The sequence below is a fragment of the Electrophorus electricus genome, chromosome 16, assembly GCF_041902795.1.
Source record: "Electrophorus electricus isolate QZ-2024a chromosome 16, ASM4190279v1, whole genome shotgun sequence".
In the NCBI taxonomy this organism is placed as follows: Eukaryota; Metazoa; Chordata; class Actinopteri; order Gymnotiformes; family Gymnotidae; genus Electrophorus; species Electrophorus electricus.
Window position 1 is genome coordinate 14353526 of NC_137512.1, and position 20249 is coordinate 14373774.

Here is a 20249-nt window from a genome sequence, read left to right on the forward strand (position 1 = left end):
TATAGACTGTAATCTTTTATTCTTGATGCTTTCATTTATAGCAATATCTATTGTATATTATATAATATTTCAAGGATAATATAGTATATAATACAAATATACATTATTACAAATGGAATAGGCTATTAATCTCTGCAGAGGAGTTGCTTTATTAGAGAAAGGCATGGTCACAAATAAAATTGCAATTAAAACTACTACTGGAACAAATTACTTTGCTTGTCTGTTTTGAGGAAGTTATTTGTATCAAAAGTACACAATTCAAAACTAATCATAGCTCAAAAATGATTCTTAATGAATTATGTTTGCTAATATGTAGTATGAAAAAATGTAATGAAATAAACTGATTTAAACCAATCTTTTCCCCATGACTTCTGCCAGTTATCAGACATTGGTAAATAGAGCACTAATACAGTATACTCAGGGAACACACACATTTATGTATATAACAATTTAAGGGTTGCATCAAAGGTTAAAAACAGATTAACTAAATCTTACTTTATGAACTGTCTACCTAGAATAATCCTATATATATAGGACAGTTCATAAAGTAAGATTTCTGAGCTGAAGAAGTCATCACTTTTATAAAAGTCATCTAGGACTTTTATAGTCAAATACTGAGCCATAGTGTTGCTTGACATGATAATCTGACAATCATTTGCATGGCATGGCAGACCTTGTGCACCCTTTTGCCAAACATTAGTCCCAGCCTTATTCTGGTCATTTGACAAGCATATTACAGTGCATTAATGACTAGCCATTAAGTGAAAAAATCTGCAAAATACTTTTTATGTGCAATGACATTGTACTGAAGCAGGTCAACAGAGTGCGCTAGCTAGCTACCAGCATAGCTAGTTTGTTCAGACTGGTTTCATTGATTAAAAACATTCTTATGAAATGTAATTTTGCTGTTCAAAACAACCCAGAAGAGATAAAAGTATAGTGTACATACTTCAATTTATCGACAGTTACAGGATATCATCCCATAATATCTCTGGACTGCAGTTATTTGGGTCTGAGAGTCTTTGTCATCAGTGCCTTTACTGAATCCAAGCAACTGGGGGTGATTTGTAGCTATTTGCAGAGATGCTAACAGACAAAAAATTTGGAATATTTTTAATATTGTGGCTGTGAGGTATTTAAATTTCCCTGAGTTCTAAGGGGCATAAGACCCAGAAAAGCACAGAGAACCCTCATTTTTTGCACTCTTGAACGCTTGAAAATAATCTATCATAACCAACAGGCAGCTGAATACTGTTTGCCGTGTATAAGACACTCAAACTGCTTAGTCATTCACCCCATCCTACATAATAACAAGAATCCTCCATTCAAGTGGGTGAATTGTATGCAAAACATTGTAATATTTTATCATTGTCTTATTATTTACTATAACAACTCAAAGTAGTAATCAAAACAGGATATCATACTTTGATGTGGAATTAATTCACAATGGTGTACAACATAATTCAGATTTGTAATAGGTAATTTGACTTAAAAGAGAATGTGGTCATTCAAATTTCCCTGCCTGGGCTTACTCTGATCTGCATTTTAATAAGGCTTTCAGACATAGCAAATGTAGGAGTAGTGTGAAGTGGCATCTCAGTTTGCCAAAACATAACCAAATATGTCAGAAGTCAGACTAAATTCAACAAAACAATGTGGCATGTGTTATTAGGACATGATTTCTTAAAACGTTCCTTTAAGAATTTTTAAGGGCAAGGGGGTACTACATTATTATTGCAAGACAGAAAAGGCATTGCACTTTAATAATCACATTTCATTTGTCTTATAATGACACATTTTATTTCTTTTATTCACCTGTTTCACAGCATATTTTTGTTAGTAAGTCTTTTTATTTTTCCTCTACTGCTTGACTTTCCTTTTAATTCCTATGCTTTCTCATCTAGAGTCTATCAGTAAATGCTCTGGTCCCTTAATGGAAGCTGAGTTTTTCAGAGGTGTAAACACTACAGAGGTGAGAAGTGTCAGTGTTTAGAGGTAGTATAGAGAAATAATCTTGGTGTTCTTCCTCATTCTTTTCGACTCCCCTTCCCTCCTTCCTCCCAATATCAAACTGAATGCAAACATCTGATGGCTTGAGCCAATTGGAGTCTCCAGGAACTGAAACTGATATCTTTTTCTCAAGATCATGCTCCTTAGAAAGAGAGGGAAAGAGCAATAATTTGTGTGGATATTCATTAAGAATTAGTGTATTTGTGGAAATGTATATATACTTGGAGTAATAAATTCTTTAGATGTGTGTAGGACACATACTTTGATCATCTCCTCTTCATGATTTCCAGCTGAGTCAGTTCTGGCTTCTTCATCTATGTATCCCATTCTCAAAGGGGAAGGTGATTTATTTTCTGTATTATCAATAATAGAAAGGTAACCCTGAAACACACACACACACACACACACACACACACACACACACACACACACACACACACACACACACACACACACACACACACACACACACACACACACACACACACACAGGCATACACGTAGACACACAACTAAATGGGAAGCTTGCAAAAGTTGAGATGCAGGGATGTTAATGATCAGCACTGGTTTGATCAACAACCTGTGCATGCAGTTAGAGTGCAGGAATGTCAGGGTTGTTACATTGGTGATGTATTGGAGGTCAGTTTCTGACAACATGATTATTGCCTGAATATGTTTGGGAAGCAGACCAGTCTAGGTCCAGCAGTGACATGGGTAAGAACTCCGGCTACTCTGCTGTGCCTGATGCTGTAGCAGTGCCCTACCAAGTACTCTGCCTGTTATTATCAGATCGTAGTGCTGAATGTAAATTATAGTATAATTCTAGACAGATTGGGTAAGAATAGCAAAAATTGTCCTAAAATGGGTCAGGTCATAATTAGAAGGCCAAAGCTATTTTTTCAGGATCTGCTGTAATGAATCTGAAAAGATGGCCATAACATGCCAATCATCTTGATCATACACATCTTGATCCACTCTTATTTAATCTGTATATACTCTCATTAGGCCAAAGATAAGCCTTTTGATTACAGTTATGCAAATGATACACAAATATACATGACTCTCTCATCTGAAGATTATGGTGCATTTGACACATTGAGGCATAATGATGCATAGTTTCCTTCAGGTACGTATGGACAAAACAATGGTATTTGGCAGCAAAGAGAAGCAACCACCTGTCTGTCCTTCATTTTAAACCAGATGCCCAGTCCCCACTGAGGAAAAAAAACACACACAACAGGATGTTGCCACTGCCAGCCTTCATTGGGGTGGGATGGTGTTTGTTAAGAAATGACCAGTGTTAGGGTTGTGCCACAAATAGCTTTTAAAATTTTTGCAAAAACTTTTAAATGTCATGAGAGATGAGGGTGCATTGTCAGGTATTGCAATGGAAGATGGACAGCAAATGCCAGTATCAACATCACAAAGTGTTAAATGACATAAATGAAATTTACAGTCTTTATGACTGTAAAACCAATCAGCAGTGGGGCTATATGCAACATCACAGCGTGTCAGGTTTTAGCAGTTCAGATGTATGGCTATTGTCATGATTTAGATTACAATTGAAGAATAGGAGAGTGAAGGGAACACTAGAGTCAAATGGGATAATTGCAATATGATTATTCAAGTATAATTTTTATGTTTGAATGCAGCTTTTTTAAGATAATTAAGTAGATAGCTAATATAGTTATAGATTACAGATTAGTAGCTAGTGTTTTGTTTTTTTTTCTTTGGGGAGCAGATGTAAATGACTGGACTACTGGTAAATTTTGTTCAGGTCTATTCCAAATACAACAAAATTGGTGAATGTATCAAGTCCATTTAAATCTTAAATTTTCTTAAAACTCTCATTTAAGAATGAATTTGCTCATATGAGTGGTTCTTAGATGTGTTTTTTTATCCACACCTTTTCAGAAAATCCTCTTTTCTCAAACAGAAAGATTTCTAAGAAATACTTGAGAGACACGTAAATATAAAAGAAACTTGTTTTACCCTACACAAAATTTAAAAAAATAATAATAATAATTAAATGTTTTAGCCTATAAATGGTGAGCAGGGTGAAAGGGTTTTTCATGAGCATTGACGATAGCATGTAAGTTTGCCCTTTCTTCACTGGTTGAATTCAGATCATACTAAAATAATAAAATTCATCAAAACTTCTGCTAGAATTTCTTGATCTTTTTGGAAGTGTGCGGGCTACATTTTTCATTTTTGTGGATATTCTTCACACACCTACAGCAAATGGCTTTCTGTTTGTTTTCTTGAACTTGAGCACAAGTACACACCTTTTGTTTTCAGTTAAAAAAAAAAAAACTTGTCAGGAAAGGCACAAAACACTTTTTTTTCTCAGTCATCTAAAACTCCAGAGATATTTCTGAAGAAATTCTTGTGTCTAAAAATACCCACCTACTCGTTGAGATGGAAATTACAAGTTTAAAACTAAAGCATACTAACTATAGCAACAAAATAAATGACTCACAGAATAAGATGGGCTTGAATTCCTCTTAACTGAAGCTCTACTGCCATAAGAAGAGTCTGAAAAATAGGCTGTATCATGTCTGTAGTCCTGTGGACAACACGAGCATGAATTACTTTTTTAAGCTCTTTAAACAACTTCAAAACATAATGTGATGATACATGTAAACCAATCGAAACATAGAGTGAAGATAATGGGATTACAAAATTGATATAGCTGCACCTGGCTCTGCAGTGTGCCAGAGTTTGCGCGGGTTGAACAGTGACGGTCTCTGAGGCCACTCAGTATGTTTGTGACACTGCACCTGGGATACCTCTTCATGAAGAGTATGAAACCTGCCAAAGTTGCAAACATCCCTGATGGCACACTGATGGACTTTATTACCCCTCTCCATTTAGTATTCCTTTCTAAATAAACAATAAAACAGAAAGAGAGAAAATCATGTATAAAGCAAATTCTGAAAAATGACTGCATATAAAAGATAAATGGTATAGTTTTTAGTTGTTCTTCTAGAATGGATCTTAAATTCTCATGTCTGTGCGAGTAATTTAAAAAATTAGGATTGATGGATATTTTTTTCATATTCACCCACTGACCCTATATTATTAAATGTAAGGATTTGCTGTAACTCTTACCTTTGACTGTAATCACAGTCCTAGACACCAAATTGCCTTTTGCATCCCACAACTCATATATTCCATCGTCCTTTCCACTGAGTGCACTGATCACCACATATACGCCTGTGTCATTACGCAATAGTGAGAGTCGGCCTCGGTAGTGGCTCTCACTGTCCACGATGCCCCCGTCTCGGAACACCACGGAGGGCGTGGTTGGGATGGCACGCAGGGTCGGACTAAAGAATAGCCGTGCCCCAGGCACCAGCCCCCACAGCTGGACAAACAGGGACTCCTTACTGGAGAGAGTGAGATTAAACATATGGGCTGGAGAATGAAAATGAGGCAGAGAAGACGAGAGGAAAGGAAGGAAACTTGGACATTAGGGTGAAGCGATTGGGTGGAGGAGAGGAAGGAGGTGCCATGGAAGGATGAGCGTGAAAGTGCAAGCGAGAGAGAAAGATCAGGTCACAGCGGATGAGTGCTTTTGATCTTCATGTCCTTCTGGGGTTTCCTTTGTTATTCAAGCTTCCTTTCACTGCATTCTACTTACCTCTCACAGTAAGGCTGATTCTGGACACCACTGTGCCATTGCTGTCTTTAACAGTGTAGGTGCCTTGGTCACTGGGAGCCACACTATCTATCACCCAATACCGATTCCTCACATGTCCATGGCTCTTCCCACCAACCTTGAACTTGGCCGTGGTCCACACAACGACCGGTTCTGCCGGTGAGCGAACAGTAGGAGGAGAGGAAGAGTGCTTAGGAACAAGTGAATGAGAGGAGCTCAGAAACTCCAACATGTCTCCATATTGTGGGATCTCCAGTTTGAACGTTTCCCCGTAATTGCGGCTGAACCTCTTCAGGCAGTCTGGGACACAGAAAGGTAGACAGACAAAAAGACCAACAGAGGAACAGAAAAAGAACTCAGTGTGTGGAACTCCTAATGGTAAGTATATTAAGGCATTCTTTGCATTGCCAAGGCTAACATGGTAGTGAACTTAAGAGGAACAAGTATACAAGCATTGTGGCATTGATTATGCCATTCATGCATCAGCCTAACTATACCAACTATACCAATGAATACATTTGTCCATCCAATAATAATTGCAGGATACCAGCAAGAATGTAAAATACATCCACAAAGTTTCTCTTTTTTGACTTGCATTTTGCATAGGTACCTGAGACAGTGAGGTGGACAGTCTCAAAACTGAAACCAGTGATGGGGGATTTTATGGAATACAGCCCCTGATCCTCAGAAGTCACATTTCTGATGATCAAGGTCATATTCCTCATCCACTCATACCGTGGGTCTTTAACCTGCACAACAGCCATACAGAACCATATACTTAAAACATGGGGAACATAGTACAAACATGTTCTGTATTCTTACAAGTATTTGGGAAAATACATACAGAGCCTTGTAATAGTAACAGAGTAAAATGCTAACTTCTCTACTACTTTAATTTATTGCATCTATCCTAGTAATCCAGTTTACTTGAGCTGACATAAAATGGGAGTATTCACCAATAAAAATGCTATTATTAAGAAATAGGAAAATAATAAAAAGTGACATTCTTTATTGTTACCTTATATATAGATTTATGTAAATCTCTATCTATCTATGTAAACAAAAGACAATTTCATTGCCCCATTGCACAGGGAATTATGTAAACTCACGCTGGTGTTTTCAAGCACCACTTTCCTTGGACGCTGCCACGCCGTGCTGTGAAAAGTTACAAGCCTTGATCTTGAATCAACTGCAATTTGAACATCCTGGCCCACACAAGCAAACTGATATCTATTTCCTGGGAATAAGGAAGTGTCCATAATGATAATCAAGACAGTAGAGCTGATAAATAATATATACTTCCCTATATTTTGGGCTTGGGTTGTTGTTTTTTGTTGTTGTTGTTGTTTTTATTTGCCTACTATGCATGTGAACTTACCAGAATAATAACCTGGAATTTAAACACAGAAAGACACCTTATGAAGAACATTTGACTAGAATTTGATTATAATTCACGTCAGTGAATAGTCACAGAATTCAATGAGGTCTTTACACTTACTCAGACATACAGGAGAGTTCAACAGGAGTAAAAGGTACAGGAACATCCATTGGAAGATCACATGTGATGCAGAACTAACTTTTTCCATTTGAATATTTTTTCAATAGGATTTCACTGTACCAAACTAATGTTTCGATCATCTGAATAAAAATAGGATTACCTCTTGTTTACTGTGGTAGGCTACTGAATGTAGGGCTATATCCTGATTACAATCGACAAAGACAAAACATTCAACTCTTTTACATAATATTGTCGTTACAGCAAGCTAAAAGAATAAACAATTACTCTATTGCACTATTAAACTTGACGTAAGTCGTTTGTATCTAACAAAAACAGACCTGTATTATATCGCCAACACTGTACACGTTAGATACAGATGGAAGGGGGCGTGGGTCTGCGTCATTGTAAAATACACTATTTGCGTTCTACGTCAGTAACGGTGTTTTTATATTCCTTTACAAATAACGAAATGAGTAGTCTTTAGTTTATGTAGCCTAGTAACCGCTTTAAAATGCTGTCTTACGTTGCGATATTGAGTTTAGGTCTTTTTTAAATAATATTACTTCGCAGCAAACTTTCTTTGTAAAATTGGGCGGTCCTTTTGATTTAACTGACGTAATCTAATTCAGTGGATCAGTCTGTCAAGGATGTCAGAGTAGGACGTAAAACGGATTTCAGTCTCCTGGGGTTTTTTTTGTTGTTGTTGTTGTTGTTGTTTTAACAAATCAAAGTCTCTCTCTCTCTCACACACACACACACACACAACTAAATGTTAACATAAAGATTACCCTGGTATATTTCGCTTAAGTTAAAAGGTGGTTAAGAAACGCAGCTTATTACAAATGTATATATATATATATATATATATATATATATATATATATATATATATATATATAGAGAGAGAGAGAGAGAGAGAGAGAGAGAGAGAGAGAGAGAGAGAATATGCTCTATTGAGGAAAAAGACACTCAGAAATGCAGCTACATAATGAGGGGGCACTTAGATCAGTGGCCCTCAGTCCTGATGCTATGGACCCCATACCTTGTGCACTGTTATGTGTAGTTCCAGCTCAGCTTGGCTCAGCTCATGAATAGTTTTAGAACGATCCATTCAGCTGAATTAAGTATGCTGGAACAGTGGGGTCCAGCGGGGTAGAAAATGGGGTCTGAACGACTACTAATGAGAGTGGAGAGCAATTGAAAACCCTATAGTCAGAGAACAATACATGGAGTAATTAATGTATTCATGTCGTCTCATTTTTTTTTCCTCACCAGCCACACATCCATAAAAAGTCAGTGCTGCAAGTATATTAATTTCATGGGATCATATAAAGAGAAATACAGAAGAAATACTGCAGGCTGCTTAACGACAGACACTGCCCCCAAACTACAGCCCAAGTTCTCAGAGTTCTTTCCCCTCCCACAGTTCTACAGTTTCCCCTCACGCCACAACCTTCAAATGAAGGTGTGGTCTGCATTCACAAACCCATCAATTGTTATGATTCCAGGCATTTTTTTAAAAGCTGGCAGTTGGCATCATGCCCAGAAGGAACTCAATGAGCAACTTGCCTCAGGCTCTCTTTTTGCCCACTTCTGTTGGGCAAATCATCGTTATAGTTAATCTCTGCTACCTTCTTTTTGTAGTAAAAAATAAGGTTGCGGGTTATAGGCCCACGTCAGGGTCTTAGAATTCAACAGGATAATTAGTCTGTTCCCCTAAGTCCATTGTTTTGCTTTAAAAAATAAAGAAATAAAGTAAAATTGATAGGAATGGGTTGGGGGAATTGTTATGGCTATGACAGAGAGTGAGAGACATTTTTGAATTCCTCATACATAAACTATAATAAGATAATAAAACATGTTATTTATAATAATCGTCCTTCATGTTTCCAGAATTAAAGATACTGTAATATTCATTTCTGCCTAAATTAATTAATGCACAACTATATGCATTTTTTGCAAAACACGCTTCCTCCCAATACTACAAAGATTCTGTGAACCTACATGTAAACTACATTAGATAGTAATTTGTCTATCAGTCCATCAGGTGGTGCTGTACAGTTACTATAGAATTTTATGACCATGGGTAATATGCTTCTCTCAGATGTCTTAATAGTATTGCTGATTTTTACACTCAACTGAGATTTACACTCACAAATCAGCTGACTCCAAAAGATTTTCTCACTCTGTAAACCTAAATGCTCTGAAAGACCCCAAAGAAGTAAATAATCAAGTCAGTCACTACAATATTACTGTAAAATTGTTGCACTTGATAACATAAGTACTGCTTCTTATCATATGAAGTCATTGCAATTAGTTTTGGATCTAAGAGTCACATTTTATTTGTAGGATAATTTTTTTGATTGTAAGACAGTGTAATACTGTTACAGTCTTACTGTGCCATTACAGGCCATACTTTATTTTATGACTTCATTGCAGAGATTTTCAAGCTTATAATGGTATGCTATTCACTATAAAAGTATTTGAGTATAAAAGTAAAAAGGAATATTACTTTCACTTAATGCTGTAAACTAATGTGTTTTTGACTATTTTTATTATTCTTACAGCAATTTCTTGTAACAGTACACTTTCATTTTTGTGTGCTCTATAACAATAATTTGTCTTGAGCTGAAACAGATTCAAATGAATAAATACATTGAATCTAAATTATTAATGTAGGTTACATTTTCTTAACACCTGTTGCTATTTAAAATAAGGGAAGGGAGTAGGGTATACCCATTATTGCAGCTTCAAAGGTGCTTACCTTACTTATATCTGAGTGAACCTAACTGGTGAAATGACTTTTATATTTGAAACGTATATTGGTACATTATGGCAGAGATGAGTTCAGCTCTGGACTTTACACTTTGTTACATCATTACTGTAAATCTATTCTGTCAAAGATCCTTGTTGATTAAGAATGGTTAGCCCGTACACTTTTTTCATGAATTATGTCCTCGCAGTACTGGATTTAACTTTCTTTATGTGCTCTTGCAGTTATACCATCTTGTAGTTTGCTGTTACTGTGGAATCTATAAATGAGAACTAGCTTTGGTCTAGTCTTTATTTCTATACTATCAGTGTGATGGCTGTTTTCAACATTAAGATGAAGCATGCTGTGATTTCCATAAAGTGTGTAAAGTACAGGTTAATTTCTTATTTTTCAATATATGCCAAAGATATAGTCGAGAATGCTCTAAAACACTATGTATGGCACATGTGAATGTGAGAACCAGTGTTAAAGGCCATAAAGAATAATATTTAAATTTTAAACATGAGCTGCTGACATCCATATTTTGAATTCTGAAATATGAAAAAAAATAAATAAATAAAACAAACAAACCATGTATCACTTAAAAATTTGCTAAAGGTTTTTTTTAATTAATTCGGTATCCCACTTAGCATATTGCCATACGGTTTGTAATAAGATGATGCTGAAAGCTTATTCCTTAGTCATGTTTTACTGAAATACATCAACATGCATCCATAATGCATACATGCCTTTAACCCAATAAGCCAATAGAGCCTCTGCTCTGGACGTTCCTTTCAGAGTGTGAGATACCGGCTGGGGAAGGAGCATCGATATTTTTGTGATGGCCTGAACACACCTCTGATTTGCCTTTGGTATTTAGGATTCAAATTAAAAAGTGTGGCTGTGTTTTTGCAGGCTGGTGAGGGTACAGATGCACTGACAGACTGGTAGTATATACAAGCACAGCAGTGGGCCATGAACAGCATGATGTCACAGTAGAAAGTTACACGGGACTCATGAGGCACAGCCTTATATGATCTCTGATTCATAATCAGTCTGTATTCATTTGCTTCTTAAGTCATCCTAATTTTGTTAAATATCATATCTTGTTCACAATTAAATTGTGTATACAAATTACATATATTCTCAAGTACTGCTTTGCAGACTAAGAGACATTTACTTGCACATTGATTTTATGGTGATATTTCTTAACACGTAATATGCATGGGCTCATTACCTTGGATTGCTAGTACACACCATCAATTCTTAACAATAAACTTGCTAGACACTTAACATTCCAGATGCCTCCTTTCTAGGTGAGTTATGTAAGACCTCCCACAATGCATCACTCTGACCTACTTTTGTCCACGTAACATGATTTTTGAAATGGAGGGCTGTGAGGGTTACGAGCAAACTCCTGGTTCCCACAGCACTCGTCCTCCAAGTGACATTCTTTCAGTTGCAAACCCAACTTGGCAAGAAGTAAAAAACATGGGCTTCTGAACAAGTGAAGCTTTGGCCCCAAAGCTTTGATGAATGATCCAATTAAAGGAAGAAACTGAAATTCCACCAAGGCTCCTGATATCAATTTCGGATCATACCGTTACCTTTTCCCTCTGCAGCAGCAAGGCTATTTTAGAATGAGGTCCAAGTACATACATATAACACACCTGAGTTATGACAAAAAAACATGAATAAAACTTCTCTCTTTTCTTTTGCAAGACAAATTTGCCAAAGGGATACAATTTTGCTGTGTCATAACATTTGTTTACCTGATCAATTGCACTATGGATTAAATGTAGCCAGCAAAATGCTTAAATCCATTTCAGAGATTTAAAACAACCCCTGAATGAAAGTGGCCCCATTATATAAGCCTTATTAAACATATCCCACTGACCCCTCCCCCTTGACACAGATCAAGCGAATTAGACCCATCTAGTCTCTTTGGATCTAATCTGTTGGAGGTGTTGCTGTGGTGCAATTTTATCTCCATAAACCTCTAAAAAAGTCACAATATGTAGGTCAGTGACCTATTTTCTAGAGGTTTGCATAAGCTTTGCTTGTTCCTCTTGTCATGTGTTTGTCCTCTGTCAGTTTTTTGGCCACCCACTTGGAAGAGAAGAATCGCTTAAAATTCAAAGATTGTCCTTATATTATTTTTTTTCTGATTCCATTTATTTAATGTAATTATGCATTGACGGAAAAGTATGTCAAAACACAGTACACATGAAGCCTGTAACACATTCAGTTTTGTAAACAAAGATATACATTTAGAGGCAAATAGTGTCATACAGCAACTGAAATAAGACTCCATAGTAACTTAACAATGTATAGCCAAATGCCTTAGCAAAAGAAGTACTAGTCCTTATCAGAGGTAGGTCAACTCCAAGTATTAGTGCAAGGATCACAACAGAACTTATGGACCTTGAGAAATAACAACCAGTAGCTAATTTAGTGTTAAAAAAAAAAAACCTCATCTTTACAATAATTCCCAATCCCTTTACAATGTTCCCAATACACACACACACACACACACACACACACACACACACACACACACACACACACACACACACACACACACACACACACATATATATAATGATGGAAGGGAAATTTAAAACATTACATCACATGTGTTGCATGGATTGATCCTAGTCCTGCAATAAAATACACTTGCGGCTTAGCCTACAATTATTAATCATTTCTACCCACAAAACCAATGTTATGTCTACAAATTTTGAAAGTAAACTTTGAAGTTGGCCATGCAATCTGCATACAATCAAACAAAGAATAAGCTACATTTAACTACAATATGCTTTGGATATTCTTTTCCCTCTGTTTTCTACTTCATTGGCATCATGGAAGAAATCTGTGTTAAGGCACTATATATTCATTTCTCATGTTAGCATTCAGGAATAGGGACCCAAGGGAAAGAGAAATAAATTAAGTGCAGATTCATATAAAACAACAACAACAAAGCTCAGTTTTTAAGAGAATTTAGCTTACAGTTTCCTTTAAATGTAAGATGTCAATACTTATAGTACTTGTAGTGCCCAATACTTCTTGTATGCTTTTTTAAAAAGAGAAAACAGTTCATTTGTTTTGACAAATAACAAAATAATGATTTGAAGTTTTAAAAGTTTAAATTGCTTAACCCCAGCAAACAAATTCTGAATTCTAGAAAGCAATAGAAACTTTATGGTTCACTCAAATGAGAGCTTTACATCTGCACACATCATTGCCATTTTGCTAGGGTATTATGTTATTGCTATAGAACCATGACTATTGCAGCATTCTGAAATGAATTGCCTACAAGTAGATATAGTAAATCTTTATAATCTTTAATATTGAATTAACATCTGCAAAGCCTTATTATGAATGCTATCAAGTACATCTCAATAGCCAAAATGTTGTTTGGCTGTTTATTTCTGGGTGGTTCTTCATAAAATTCACAAGTCATTTGGTTATGCATAAAATCAATTATTCCTTTACTGTGAGATAAGCTAATTTGCAGATCTTCTCATCTCTTGTCAAAATGAGCATTTGTATCAACAATATAATAAATAATTAATTGAATGTGTACATTTGTAAATATTAGTATAAGGGTCCACAACATACCCTTTCCCTTATTGTAAACTGTGCACCAAATTCACACACATTTATAAATAAAAGTAATAATAAAATACAAAATAATAATGAAAATGAATGAAAGAAATGCATGTGTCCAGTAATGCACCCGTCATTCCTATGCATAGGATCAGCAAGTTGCGGAAGCCAGGCAAAGTCTTCAGCTGTTATTCCCATTTAACTAAACCCAATTTTGTCAAGAAGCTCTTTGTATCTATAGAGAAGGGTTAATATAATATGGTAAAGAGGGAGCAGTAAAGGGGTGAAAGGCCATATTGGTAAGCAGGGGGAAATTACGTAGAATGACTGCGTGACATTAGGACAAGCACTCGGCGTATGCCAGTCAGCCTGTCTTTGAGAGATGTGAGTGCCAAAAAGGATAGCTGAGCTCGGCCTTCAAGTGGAAGCACTGCCAGCAGCCACCAGCACCATGATGGCCCATTGGGAGATCCCTGTCCAAGACACAACAGTCCAGCTGTGAACACCAAACCATACTATCCTCCTATAACATGAACATGGCAATGTTCTGTCACTATATGGTACACATTTTTCCTGATGTAAATCAGATATTACTGAATCATTAGCATGCAACAAACAGCTAAGTTTGATTAAAATCCTTCCCAGGGGTTTTTCAATGTTGGTCACCAATGTACTAAATGTACCTTCTTATATAAAGATCAGATTATTTGCGGAACAATTAAGGAAAGTATCACAATAATGGCATAAATCTGAAAAGTAAATACTATTATGTATGGAAATTATGAAATCATAAATATGTTTTATTAAGATACTAACAGGCTTTAAATCTCCATAAGTGTAAGTAAGTATAAGGTGATACCTGGGGCTCCAAGTCCTTCTCTGGCATGGGACCAAAGTGGGATTCTATCCGCTGCTTCTGCTCGGCCTGGAGGGAGTTGACCCAGTCTAGTGCCTGGTCATACACCACATCATGGAGCATCCGCAGCTCTGTTTCAGCATCCCCTGCTACCTGTAATGCAAAGAAAGAAACAACATTTAATACAAGACAGAAACAAAACCATAATTTTTTACTGTTACCGATTAATCCATTAATCCAATCCAAACGACAACAAATCAAATCAAAACATTTTAGTCAAAAGCCAAATATTACAGAAACAATAAATATACAAAGTGAGTGAAAATCCTTACCTTAATATCCTCCAAGTACTCAATGTCTGCAGTGTTATAGCCATCTCTCTGGCTATGCTGGATTACTCTGAATCTCCTTCTCCCAATGGTGTCCACAACAGAGCAGCCATCAGCGAAGAGCTCCACGTTTCGAATCTCGAGCATGCAGCCATAATCAGCAAACCTAAAAGACACAGTTACCATTCTGCAGTTGCCAAGGGCCATCATATTTCAGAATGAATACTTCATATTCAAATGTCTGATGTAAACTAGTCTAATCTTTTTGGCTTCTTATTGGCCCCCCCTTGTTTACCCTTTAGCAGGGTCGCTGAGGCACATTCCAAACTGTTTTGTACCCGTTTCCATGCACCTGCGGATCATGAGCCGATAGCATGGTTCGAAGATGTGTAGGGGGCAAGGGACGGTGGGGAAGGCCATGGTGCAAACAAATATAGGCACGTTCTTGTTTAAGCTGTAAAAGAGAGAGAGACGGACAGACTGTGTTTGATGTAAAAAACAATTCAATTATTTTTTCAAAGCAATTGCTCTGCTGCTATTATTTTCAAAAAGTACATTTCATGTTTATTGATTAAAAGTCTAGACTATGTCTTGTCCATATGTAAATTATAGGTTTTATTTCTGAATACCAATAAATATATTATTATATATCTGTGTATATATCTTTAATGTAATTTTGAAGGGCTGACACTAACCATATGTTTGTTGATCCTGCTTTTTTGCTGTCAATTAAAAGAAAATCAAGCATACACTAGTGCAGCAGAAGTACAGCATCAAATCACCTAGCAGTAATTTGGATCCTTACTTGGATAGTTCTGCAATTTCCTCTTCGTAAACCTTCTGTCTGTCTGTAAGCTCTGCTGGCAAGTACTTGCTTATGATGTCCTCCATCAGTATAGTCTTACAGTATTGCCTTTGTGCCAAGTACTGTAGAAGAAAAGGTACATTGGTTAAATATAGTAATAGATGGCCTCTCTGTGAATTTACAAAATCTACAACAAAACCTTTTTTATATAATGTAAGACCGACATAATTTAAGACCACTTTCTTATTTTATTTTATTATCATTCACATTCAATCATATTCTGTAATAAAACTTGCTACCTACTTCTGAAAGGTCTTCCTTACAAAGAGGGCATGAAGGATTGTGGTCCAGACATCGCTCTAGACACTTCAGACAGAATGTATGCCCACACGGAGTGGTCACTGGCTCATAGAAGAGTCTACATAAAGAAAGGAACATGATATCATCCTAAATTATACTTTCAATACATACTCAAACACATATTTTAAATAACTTCCAGCTTATATATAGATATTTGCAAAGTGAATATTTGCATATACCTTATGCAAAGTGAACACTCCAGATCACCTGGGTCAATCAGGTCAGTGATCATGCGGCATCGTCCTGTGTCCACTTTTTTCTGCTCATCTCCTGACAAAACAATATGTAATAATACTTTGCACATTAGAATTCCCTAATTTACATACCCTCATACCTGGACATGCTTATTAATCTTTTCTCTCTTTCTGCCCATGTACACCTTACAACTGATGTCATGATGTACTGAGCTTCAACACATCTCAGCTGCCATGGCTACTCCCACCAACCCCTGATGTCCCCTACTGTAGCCCACCACAGCTCTACCCCAACCAACTACTTCTCTGCTGCTTTGTGACAACATCTGTTGTAAAAAGTGCTATATAAATAAATTTGATTAGATTTAATTTGATAATAATCAGCCATGTCAGATCTGGATTACTCAATGAGAAGACCAGCACCTCAGAAAACAAGCCATTTTCCGTAGGCTTTCTGATGAAAGCTAAACATATTTTAGTTTTAGATGGTTCTACTCATAATGGTGCACAATCTTGCTGAAGTTATCTATCTAAAATTAGAATTTTCTTTGAAGGTAATCTTATGTGACAAGTGCAAGCTCTTCTCATGTAAGAGATTTTCATAAAATCTGTTTTGAGCATTTCTCACCTAGTTTATAGCGCTTGTATGCACCATCACCTGTAGTTGTTTTGCCATCGTCCTCGGCACTGAGTTTGCGCTTGCATAAGAGGCCTTGCCCAGTGACACTGGCAGGTTCTTCTGTATCAAATCTGTACTTGCTACAATCCTCAGTACTTGAAAAGGCCCTTGAACTGCCACTCTGAGCCACAATGTTGTTGATGTAGATTTTATAGTCCTGGGGGAAAACAAACAAACAAACAAACACAAAATATTTATTACAGGATTATATTTACTTTCACCCAAAACTTAGAGATCACAATTTTTTAAGGTTATAATCTTTTTTTACTAGGTCCTACTTTTAGATTTCAGCAAACCAGTGTTTATTTCTATGCTATTTTGTGTTCAATTACATACACACAATTTTTAACTTATAGTTAGGCTTGTCTACAGCTTCTCCCCACCTTGTATGATCTTTGTAACATTATGGGACCATGAGGGATTAGGCTGGAAGAGAGCAGCCTTGTCCTTGAAGACTGCAAGGTTGTACAGTCAAGGATTTTCTTTCGCAAACAATTCCTGACTGGGATAAGGAGATCGCTTAGCAGCTACAAAGAAGAGTGCATAGTTAAAACAAGGAAACAGGCCCTTGTCTTTGTGCATCCTTGACATTCAAGCCAAAACTCTGCTCACTCTACAGATAAGAGTTGAATCATTTTGATCATAACTAAATTACCATAATACAACAAAACATTTGTGCTCACCTTTTGAGCCTCGGTTTTGGCTAGTTCACTTTCATGATCCAAAGTGATGGACAGCAGGTACTCTGTTAAAGCCTCCTTTCGTTTCCCCATTGCAGTGAGGACCTGCGCTTTCCTTATATGTCCCTATATGACATGTTAACAATAACTTTAGCAATGTAGCTTTTGCACAACAAACTCTAATCTAATTCACATGCAAAACAGCCCAATTAATACACAAGATAAATGTTCCAAACAAACAAAAAACAAAGCAATGATACATCCTTAATAAACTATCTTTGTGGCATTCAATTTAGGGGATAATCAACAACAAAAATAAAAACCAGTGTGGTATGCAGAAAATTATTAATGAAATAATAATAATACGAAAAAAACTCAGAAAAAAAACCCAGAAAATTATTAGTGCACACAAGTAGATTTGATAGCTATAACCTCTTATATCTTATTCAGAACTAGTAGCCTGGGCACATATATATATATATATATATATATATATATATATATATAATTATATAACAGTTTTGTTACATCTATCATTTTATCGGTTTTTGGTATCTTAGTTCAAAATAAAAAAATAGTTTCACATTAATGGATTTAATTAATGGATGAAAAAAATATACATAACACTAAAACAGTAACAGCAAACATACTTCTAAAATAGCTATAACCTATTTTAAATCATATGTAAGTTAGATCAAATAGTGCTGTAACCCACTTTCAAATCAAATCTAACCAAAAATTACACTGAAATTATAAATAAAGTATACATTTATCTTAAGTACGAAAGATGATTCATTGTGAAAATGTTGAGATATCATGCTAGAGAGAAGCCTGAACTCAACAAGCATCTTATAAGATATTATGGCATTTAGCCTTTGGTCAGCTATTTTTATGGAGCTACTTTTGTTCCAAATTATGGTATCACTTGGACAATCTGAATCATCACAGCAGAGCCACTTAGTGTACATTACACACAACCTTCAAAAAAAAGGTTATTGTCTGACCTTTGCCCAAAGTGGTTTCAATTTGCAAGCCATATCAGCATCGCTGAGTGCATCCTCAAATTTCTTCAGACTGGAATTGATCTGAGAACGGTTGGCGTACAGCACATGGTCCTTCGGAGCTATGGGGAGAGTGAGAAAAAAAATTGAATAATTGAAAATAATTGATTGACACTAGGTGTATGAACACTGAAAGAAATTTCCCCTTTTCCTTTCTAATAGGCTATATGCTTTCTCCTCCACAGAACTCCGAATTTATACAGCAGCTGACAAAAACGGTGTCATCTAATGCACCACATTTCTACAGTACATTTCACTTTGAAAAAAAAACAACCATTCTGTGGGTATGATAAGCCTACACCAGGGGGGTGCTAGTGTAGTCATAACATTTAAATATATACATGGCAGTGATTATGTTAGTGACCTTATTTTATATATTCTAACCCTTGACCTACATCACCCCCCCCCCCCCCTTGTTGTTATACAACTGAGCGGTGTACGCTTATGCAATGGTCGGTCTCGTAGCCTAGATTACATCTATTCAACTTCCACGCCCCGTTTCCCTATCTGCGACAAGACTAGCCGAAATAGGCTACGTAATTGAGAGCAGTCGTCATCATTTATTTTGAAAGCTGAAATCACGATGACGCTCAACCACGACTGTTCAGCGTGTTATTGATAAGCTATTGCGTGATATCCGTTCTTTACAGAACGGAAAGTTATGTAAAATTTGGATGTATTTACAATAACACATTTACATAATCCTGTTTCTTATCCAATTATTTCTATCATGTGAAATCCCAACATACCTATATGTATTGCTTCATTATATTTTCCTAAGGCATCTTCCAGTCTCTTCTCTGCATATAGTCCATTCCCTTCTCGTCTCAGCTTGACTGCGTTCAGTTGAGATGGAAACCACTTTGCTAACAGGTTGCTAAGAACGACATTAACTCTGTAATTGTGCGGTTCTGTGACTTTTGAATGGTCTTTGCAGCCTTTACAGCAAACAGTCTTTCTCTCGCTCTCCAGGCACTTTTTACAAAAACAATGTCCACAAAGCAATGTAACAGGTTCATAGAGGAATCCAAAACATATCCCACAAGCAAACGTATCATATCCGCTCCGTTCAGTTACAGCCACCACATAATGGTTGTTTTGGCTGTCAAGCCGCTCTATCCTCCGTAAACGTCCGGAGAGACACTGAATAAGATTCTCCAGTTGGACAGGTCGAAGACGGTAGAATTCCGAGGCTTTCTGGTATGTTTCAAATGCTTCACTCAACTTACCATCAAAAGCCAGTGCATCAGCTCGTTTGACCAGTAACTCTTGCTGAATAACCGGGTCACTGAAGCGTAATATCTGGTATTCATATATGCCCTTAGAAAGCTCAAAGTTTTTAGACTGGATAGCCTCTGCTGAGATCTCCAACATGCTATCCATATTTTCAGTTCCCATGATGACGGCACGTGTATTTAGAGAACTAAAATATTTTTCCATTTTTGTAAGTGATAAGGCGGCCATCAAAACACTTCATCTTCTCTCTCCCTTCCTTTTTTCCCCTCAACTCAAGACTTCCAAATAACTATATAGCTCAGCAATACTGATACGAGTAGAAAAAAAGTGTTACATAAAAGTCATCATGTGACCAAAGCCAGCCACTCCTATTGGATGGGTTACTTAAACTGTTACAAAACAATTCAGTTGTAACAGTGTCTGGTCTAGGTATTATTTCGGTCACCTCACATGATGCTCAAGGAATTATGTAGGCAAAGCACAAATATTAACGATCTGATACAAACTAATTTTGTGTAT

The 20249-nt window shown here is 36.5% G+C and overlaps 2 protein-coding genes across 12 annotated transcripts; both read right to left on the reverse strand.

The window, feature by feature from the left end:
• Window positions 1-7562, reverse strand: LOC113590371 (uncharacterized). Of its 4 annotated transcripts, XM_081699475.1 has the most exons (10): window positions 7508-7562; window positions 7170-7309; window positions 6781-7061; window positions 6282-6420; window positions 5654-5971; window positions 5122-5427; window positions 4709-4893; window positions 4490-4576; window positions 2272-2391; window positions 1-2152 (listed from the first exon to the last, which is right to left on the reverse strand). In XM_081699475.1, the coding sequence occupies exons 3-10, from the start codon at window positions 6928-6930 to the stop codon at window positions 1931-1933; spliced, it is 1527 nt and encodes a 508-aa protein (XP_081555601.1). In that variant the 5' UTR covers window positions 6931-7061; window positions 7170-7309; window positions 7508-7562; the 3' UTR covers window positions 1-1930. The 4 variants fall into 4 exon arrangements, 3 of the variants coding, with proteins under 3 accessions (XP_081555601.1, XP_081555600.1, XP_081555602.1); XM_081699474.1 differs by having other exon boundaries at window positions 7170-7554; XR_014117719.1 differs by having other exon boundaries at window positions 2013-2152; window positions 2272-2363; window positions 7170-7554.
• Window positions 7563-12442: 4880 nt separating this feature from the next.
• Window positions 12443-20050, reverse strand: LOC113590376 (LON peptidase N-terminal domain and RING finger protein 3-like). Of its 8 annotated transcripts, none has more exons than XM_081699116.1 (13): window positions 19244-20046; window positions 18438-18556; window positions 17437-17559; window positions 17137-17280; window positions 16733-16910; window positions 16060-16150; window positions 15824-15938; window positions 15521-15642; window positions 15411-15437; window positions 15011-15169; window positions 14719-14881; window positions 14390-14539; window positions 12443-14003 (listed from the first exon to the last, which is right to left on the reverse strand). In XM_081699116.1, the coding sequence occupies exons 1-13, from the start codon at window positions 19956-19958 to the stop codon at window positions 13845-13847; spliced, it is 2265 nt and encodes a 754-aa protein (XP_081555242.1). In that variant the 5' UTR covers window positions 19959-20046; the 3' UTR covers window positions 12443-13844. The 8 variants fall into 8 exon arrangements, 6 of the variants coding, with proteins under 6 accessions (XP_081555242.1, XP_081555243.1, XP_081555241.1 ...); XM_081699117.1 differs by having other exon boundaries at window positions 15068-15169; window positions 16703-16910; XM_081699115.1 differs by having other exon boundaries at window positions 16703-16910; window positions 19244-20045.
• Between the last annotated feature and the right edge of the window lie 199 nt (window positions 20051-20249).

Coding starts and splice junctions, on each gene's coding strand:
- LOC113590371 (XM_081699475.1), bottom strand. CDS start 6,930: ATGGACACTTCCTTATTCCCAGGAAATAGATATCAGTTTGCTTGTGTG. Junction 5,972..6,281: donor TGTCCACCTCACTGTCTCAG/GTACCTATGCAA, acceptor TCTGTGTCCCAG/ACTGCCTGAAGAGGTTCAGC. Junction 4,894..5,121: donor GACTGTGATTACAGTCAAAG/GTAAGAGTTACA, acceptor TTGTTTATTTAG/AAAGGAATACTAAATGGAGA.
- LOC113590376 (XM_081699115.1), bottom strand. CDS start 19,958: ATGGCCGCCTTATCACTTACAAAAATGGAAAAATATTTTAGTTCTCTA. Junction 17,560..18,437: donor TGAAACCACTTTGGGCAAAG/GTCAGACAATAA, acceptor CATGTCATATAG/GGACATATAAGGAAAGCGCA. Junction 17,281..17,436: donor CCAAAACCGAGGCTCAAAAG/GTGAGCACAAAT, acceptor TCTTCTTTGTAG/CTGCTAAGCGATCTCCTTAT.